Raw genomic sequence first — 7006 nt, forward strand, 5'->3', positions numbered from 1 at the left:
GTTTGACAGTGAACTTGCCCCCGGCACTGCCCCTACCCCCAACAACATGGAGAACTTGTCTGTTACACATAGATACAAAAGAAGTGAAATACTTTTTGAAACTGCTGCCTCATTCAGGCTGAGATGCAATAAAAACACAAGTCTAAGGTACAAAGACTATATTTAACCAGTGCTTTCCTGGTGTTTAACAAGCCGCTTCTAAAATCCAGTTCTTTTACACTTGGGAAAGCAGCGAGTCCTATGACAGACCCAGAATTCACTCTAGGGAGAAAATCAATAGTAGGTCTGTCTCTTTGAACTCAACACCACAGTAAGGGGGTGGAGGGTTGAAATACTCTACTAGTTTTCCCCATACCTCTGATACTGAACCACTGGCTAAATCCATGAACCTTATTCTTCCACCATCGAAATCAAGAGTGGACAAAGCACTGCTCTCTTAGCTTAGAAGAAAAGGGGACTAATATTTACTGTTTTCGATCCCAGGTGGCTACACATCAGAATCCTCTGGAGCTTAAAAATACAAAGAAACCTGGCCACTCTCCCCCGCCCCCCCACTACCAAATTAGAATTCTTTTTGGAGGAAGTGGACCTTTATTTTTTTTTAAGGAGATTCATATGGGTTTTGTTGAGAACTACTGATTTATTGACTCATTACTCCACACTAAGAACTTTGCCACATATTTCATAGTATTTTATTTGTTTCATGGCTGAATTCAAACAGGTTCAATCAATCACAGAACCTATGTGGTGGACAAAAGAGAGCAGGAGTTCACCACGGGGAGATTCTAAAAGCCTGCCTTTCCAGTGTGCTGACCCACAGTTCTTGCCCATTCTGATGTCTTATTTCTCACCTTGCTGCTCTTTGTACTGGACCCTCTATCTGACTCCTCCGGATTAAGTTACAGGTGAATCCTCCATTACCCAAGTCCAGAACAACACAGACATGTGCACAGAACCTCACTGCCCGCCCCCCCCACAAGAATTTATTTTTCCATTCTTGTCACCACAAATTCCTTGTTAACAACATAAAACTCTTTCTTGTAATTTAAACAAAACTGAACCCATAATTCTCTCCTAGGATGAATATTATGACATAAGGATAATACCAGGTAAGTGCACAAATGACAAAAGATGCAAAATTAACTGAAATGTTCATCCTTCCTGAAATTTCTCTTAAACAGCAGAAGTAGAAGCAATGCTGACACCTAGTGGCAACCCAAACAAATCAAGTAGCATCCCTAGCAAAACAGGGGTCATAGGCCCAACATTTGGCTTCCCCACCTAGTATCAGGCCATCTAGGCCTTACCTTCCTGGAAAAAAAAAAATTCCCAGCAACACTTCCCAAGCAATCCCTCCTCCAAATTCCCAGCCCAATCGTGAGAATACAGCAACCAAAGTCTGGCCTGTGAAACAGACTACTTCACGTGAAACTTTCCTCTGACCATTTTAAGGTCAGTTTGCTCAGTCCTAAGGCCCAGATGACACAGAAGGTAGACGTATCCAAAATGCTCATCTGATCAGAGTGTGTACACAGTAATTCTGATGTCTGTTGCCTCAAAGATCTCCTCAATCATCGCAGATACATTTTCCCATTGCAGACGATCAAGACCACATCCAATCCTGAAAAAGACAAAACATCCCCACTGGTTGTGACGAAGGTATCTGGGAAAACACTCCTTCCCTCTTCCTCCAGGCTGCATCCACCCAAAGCCTAAGGTATCATCTGGTCTCACACCTATAGGCAGCCATGGTGGGAGCTGGGAAGTTAACTCCTATTGTGAGTCACCTAAGGCTGTTTCCTAGGGCGCCCTAACATCCAACAACTGTCACTTCTCTTTTGCCTAATAAAGTACCACTTCCCAGTTACTTCAGGCTACGTTTAGAAATGTATAACTGCCGTGAGATGGAAGAACTTACTTTCCTTCTATTTCTACTGATGAAAACTAGCTGTTGGTGGATGGCAAAAGGTTGGTATTTTTAAAATACACTTATGATAATGAAATGTTAGGAAGATAAAAAGGAGAATGACAAAGGACAGGATCTCTGCACACAGGAAGTCAAGAGGGAATGTTGGGAAATGCCAAGCTGATTGTAATTCGGATCTTTGCAGCACTCTGGTGAGAAACCCCAATCGGCCCACAAAACTCTTACTACCTGGCACCTTTCTTCCAAGATGTTACTTAACTGATCCTCAATATCCCTAGGGAAAAGAGATGCTTAAAATTGATAATTTTCTATAAATGTGGTTAAGTACCTGACAAAATTGTGATTAAAAAAAAGTTTCTGGTACATAAGCGATGAACATATTAAAGACCAGCATAAGATAAGGGACCATGTAGCCACGCTCGTAAGTAACTTGGACCTTGGAATAAACCTGCATGCATGCTCAGCACTGACAAAACTAGTCGGACAAGAAGAGAAGAAGGGACCCCAAGCCTATTTCCTGAAAAGGAAACAAAGGGGATATTGAACCCCTAACGTCAGTCCCTTAAATTCCCAATATCTAGGGTCTAAGACATTACACAAGGGACCTATCCTCTGGCTATTGTCCACACTGAACACAAACAAGCATGCAGTTTAAAAAGCAGTGGTAACTTACAACTTTCTTCACACAGAATTAACAGGTTTGGGACACCTGAAGTGGCCCAGAGAGAAATCACAATTGCTCAGTCTTTGTTCTTTAGCTGTATTGCTTCAGAAATAGAGGCCAAGCTTCAGGTAGAGGATGCCCAGAATTCAACTAATGTCTGTGAACAATGGTTCCTCCCTACTAAGTAGGCTGAGGCAGGTCTGTGGTTTAATCATCCTGATTCATTCAGCCCAGGCTAAAAGATGAGCACACCTTAGGCTAAGATCTGACAACTTATTTACTGATGATTTTTAAATGTTTTGAAATTTTTCCACCTTTAAGTCTGTATTTTAGGTTACATTAAGCTTTTAAGTCACTTGTCTTTGGGTAAGACAGTAAACCCCACTAATCAAGTCTTCATTTAGGGCCCTGGATTTCCTTGCCTTGGCATGGAGAGGTCGGTGACTCCATTCTTCAGACAGTGGGACTTCATGGCCTCTAAACTCTTCTGTAAGTTTTCATAAGTTGGCTTGTGTGAAGCCCTTTTCTTTGTAATCTAAGTACAAAGAACGAATTCAAATTTCCATTAGTCCAAAATGAGAGCCAAAGAAAAGTCATCATATTCTCCCAACATCCTGATAATTAAAATAATAAGTATATTTTTATAGAATAGTCTAAATGACAAATGTCATACTGTCCCTTCCAGTTACGGGAGCTCCTCAGGAATCCACTACATAGAGCCTGAGAAACCCAGACACTGCCATATAATAAGCTTTCCTTTTCCCAAGAAAACCAGATTAGCAGGTATGCCTATTGTCTACTGTTTTTAAGCAAAGTAGGTGAAAGTTTCTGTGCCACTTCCAAGAGATAAGCCGCATATCTGTAACAAGGAAGAATCCATAACAGCTAAAAATTTCCTGTTAGGTTTATTTATTTAAAAACTGTGCTTGCCTTTTATTTCCCTATAAAAGAACAGAGACAAACTGGTAGCATTCCAAACAAGACTGGAAGTCACAGTAGCATTAAGGACATTCAAAGAGGATAGGACATGTCCCCACTCAGTGTGCTGTCCAAATCAGGCTTGTAGTGACTTGGCTATAAGTCATCCAGCACCATCGCCAAAAAGCTGCACTCTTTCTGAGGCCAAAGACCTTTTGGATAGTGGAAGAATCCCACACTGAGGAAGCAGGCAGGAAAGGAGATGAGTATTACTTGGCACTGCATTTGATTGGGAAGACTGAGAGAAAAACTCCTTTGGGCAATCTATCTCTTGAGACTTTATTGTCTCTATCTTACTATGATTAGGAAGGAATTAAACTATGGGAGGCATCCCTAACTTTTCCAAGTCTCACAGCAGAGGTCTTTGGTGAATATCACTACTCTTTCCCATGGAGCTGGGATGCAGCCTCATGTTCCTTTCTAATCCAGTGCACCAAATGGCCACCACTTCCGGATCTGAGTTGGCATGAGGTCAGCTTTTTGACATCTCTGGTTGTCTGGAATGAAACACTGTGATCGACATAAATGCAGGACAGCCCACTGGTTTACCAATCCTTAGAACTTACTGAGAATTGGCCCCATCTTACCAGGTAATATATATATCGCCCATCTCTCTTCAGAACAGCCACTTCTCCAGACTTTTTTTCTAAGAAAAACAGTTATTTAATAGTAAAAAAGAAAAAGAAAACCGAAACACTGATCTCCATTCTTAGATTTTTAAAAAATCTTTATAAATTTGAGGCTACTTCAGAACTAGAATCAATTTTCAACCCTGAAGAACACTTTGATCCTTATCAGCCTTCCTAAATACTGTATTCCTTAACTTCCAGCTTTCTTCTTAACGTTTTCTGAATCATGTTTTCCTCACACCCCATCTTTGGTCCTGCTGCATTTTCAAATATACCCTTACTTGTTCACTTAAAAAACTTTAATGTCTATTGCCGTGAAATGTTTTAGAATGCACAGCACTTTTTACTTGCCAAATGTGCGTTTAATAATAATCCTTTTACATACAAAAAGAGCTAATGCGTTAAGCATTAAGGGGAACACAGATGTATTAAAAAGTTCTTAATTATTAAAGAGATTTCAATCAGGAAAACATGTCACGTTTATAAATAAATATAATACAAAGCAGTAAGAAGTTGCTTTCTTAAAGGCTGGGAGTAGAATCACCAGTGGAAACTTTGATTCAGTAAAAGCCCGGACTGTGCTTGAGCAACTGTTTCAGGAGCCCACGTGTGATTCTGATACACATCTCTGGTTTAAAATCACTGGTAGAAAGTGATGGGAGGAGTCTGTAAGGAAAAGGTTCTAAACTCTTTGAAGCATAGCACAATATGGGTAAACAGAGGATCTTGAATGTCAAGCTAAAATCTGTGGACTTTGCTAAGCACTTCCGAGTTATTAAAGGTTTCAGAGAAACGGAGTAATATTATCAAGAAAGATTTATAAAAGACGGGGAAGAAATTTAAAACTTTTACAAGAATTCAGGTTTCTTGTGATCAGGACCCAAACTAGAGGCCATTTTTGGAGAGGAAAAACTTAATCTGCAGAGTTAAAAGGACTCAGTAGTTAGGAACCCCATCTGTGCATGTATATCTTGTTTAATCATTAAGTATAACAAGAGCATCAAAAGATGCTCTAGCCAGGGCAGATAAGTTCAGCTGTTTTCAAAACTCACGTTGATTTAACAGTTCCTGCACCCCTCCAAATTTCTTCTTGAAGTGGACAGCTATCCCAGCGCCCATTCGACAGTCCTCACTGATACAGTGGGCTAAGGAGTCTGTTTTCGGGCATGCAAAAAGGTCTCCTTTCACATAAGTAATCTAAAATGTGCAAAGGGAAAGAAAAGTTTCATTAGTGACAGAAAAATACTAAGCTATTTCTTTTCCTTTACTATGCCCACCACCACTTCTCCGTCCCTCCTTCATTTAAAGACAAATCCTCAGAATTTAAGGGGTTATCTAAAGCGAATTAAAGCATGTGCATAAGAAAGTGATGGGTGGTTTCTGCCTAGGACTGTATCAGCCTTTCTAAAGTAAATCAGCAGGAAAGAGAAAGACAATTCAATTATTGGTTTAATTAAAAAGTGTTCACGCTTTTGACTTCAATTATTCTGAATTTCAGTTCACCAGTAAATTAATAGTTGTTACGCACTCTGCTTCCTTCTGAATCTTCATTAGGGCTGCCAGCCATGATACTGAGTCGCTATTTCCAGAATTTAAGTGTTTCTTCAACTATAAAAAGGGGAAAGGAAGTAAAAATACTTAGGCAACCTGAATATATTACGTTCAGACTGCCCTGACCACCCACGTACAAACATTTCCCCTCCACCGTTTATCGCTGAAAGTATGTTCGCCTCTAGGAAGTAATGCAAAACTCTTCTGGGGTTAAGAAAAAGAAAGAATGCCTGGTTTCGGAGGCGGACGGGGCCCGCTCGCATTTCGCGCTTTCCTGGAGCGGAAGAAAGGCGGTCCTAGGACCCGCCTCCTCCTTTCCCCGCGCCCGCGCCGAGTAAGGCTGATTCAAGACAGTCTCCTTTTCCCTGCAAGATGCAAACGTATTTCCCCATAGGATTTGGCCCAGAAGCAAAAAGGTGGAACTTGGCCACAGTCCCATTAAGCCGCATCTAGGGAGTATACAGGCCTGGGGGCGTGTACTGCCGAGGCGTGGGCAGGTGGAGAGGGAAGGCGGCCTCTCAAGGAAGGCTCACCCCCATCTTTTGGGGGGAGCTGCGGGAAGAAGTCTAGAGAGGCCTCCCATTCTCTGTTTCCTACCCTAGGGCGGATCAGCGAGGGCGTGGGGCCTGTCCCGGGGTCCCGTGGTAGGGAGCGGGGAGGCTCGTGCAAAGCCCCAACGTACCGGGGTTACCCTTCACCTGGAAAGGAGTCGGCCGTTAGGAGGTCCCGCCCCGCGAGGAAAGGCTCTGGTAGGTGGGGAGCAGGAGAAGAGCCCAGATGTGGAGCCAATCCCGCCAAAGCTCTTAATTGCACGCACCTAAGATGGCCGCCCACCACCTGGGAGCGGGGCGGAAACGAGCCCCTCTAGCTAGCTAGCCGAACCTGCACTCTTTGGTGATGGCCGCCGAACTTCCGTTGGTAAATTCCATAGAGTAACCCGCCGCCGCCCGGGCATGCGTAACGAGACAGCGAGTTGGGTAGAACGGCGCTTGCGCATTAGCCCCAGGAGCGTGTCTCCAGGGGCCGCATAGACGGGGGAGGGCAGTTGGCAAAGGAGTAACTTAGCGCCTGCGTGGTACTATGCTCAGGGCGGTGTTTGAAGGTTGAAGGGTTGAAGGGTCTGGCGTGTCTAGAAGGCGCCTGCGTATTCCTTCGGCCGGGGGGTGTGATCCAATCAGGGAAGTGGGCGTGGCTTCAGGGGACGCCTGAGCAGTGCTCCTTCAACTGGGGGTGGGGCGAGCCCGAGCTCGGGTTAGG

The 7006-nt window shown here is 43.4% G+C and overlaps 1 protein-coding gene across 6 annotated transcripts; it reads right to left on the bottom strand.

Annotated features, from left to right (window-relative positions):
• Positions 1-271: 271 nt before the first annotated feature.
• OARD1 (O-acyl-ADP-ribose deacylase 1) lies at positions 272-6829 on the bottom strand. Of its 6 annotated transcripts, none has more exons than XM_082848127.1 (6): positions 6567-6829; positions 5727-5806; positions 5251-5395; positions 4157-4215; positions 3014-3126; positions 272-1621 (listed from the first exon to the last, which is right to left on the bottom strand). In XM_082848127.1, the coding sequence occupies exons 2-6, from the start codon at positions 5763-5765 to the stop codon at positions 1519-1521; spliced, it is 459 nt and encodes a 152-aa protein (XP_082704253.1). In that variant the 5' UTR covers positions 5766-5806; positions 6567-6829; the 3' UTR covers positions 272-1518. The 6 variants fall into 6 exon arrangements, with proteins under 6 accessions (XP_082704253.1, XP_082704250.1, XP_082704252.1 ...); XM_082848124.1 differs by having other exon boundaries at positions 6632-6828; XM_082848126.1 differs by lacking the exon at positions 6567-6829 and adding an exon at positions 6448-6537.
• Positions 6830-7006: the final 177 nt, after the last annotated feature.

The sequence above is a fragment of the Leucopleurus acutus genome (assembly GCF_964270905.1).
Source record: "Leucopleurus acutus genome assembly, chromosome: 10".
In the NCBI taxonomy this organism is placed as follows: domain Eukaryota; kingdom Metazoa; phylum Chordata; class Mammalia; order Artiodactyla; family Delphinidae; genus Leucopleurus; species Leucopleurus acutus.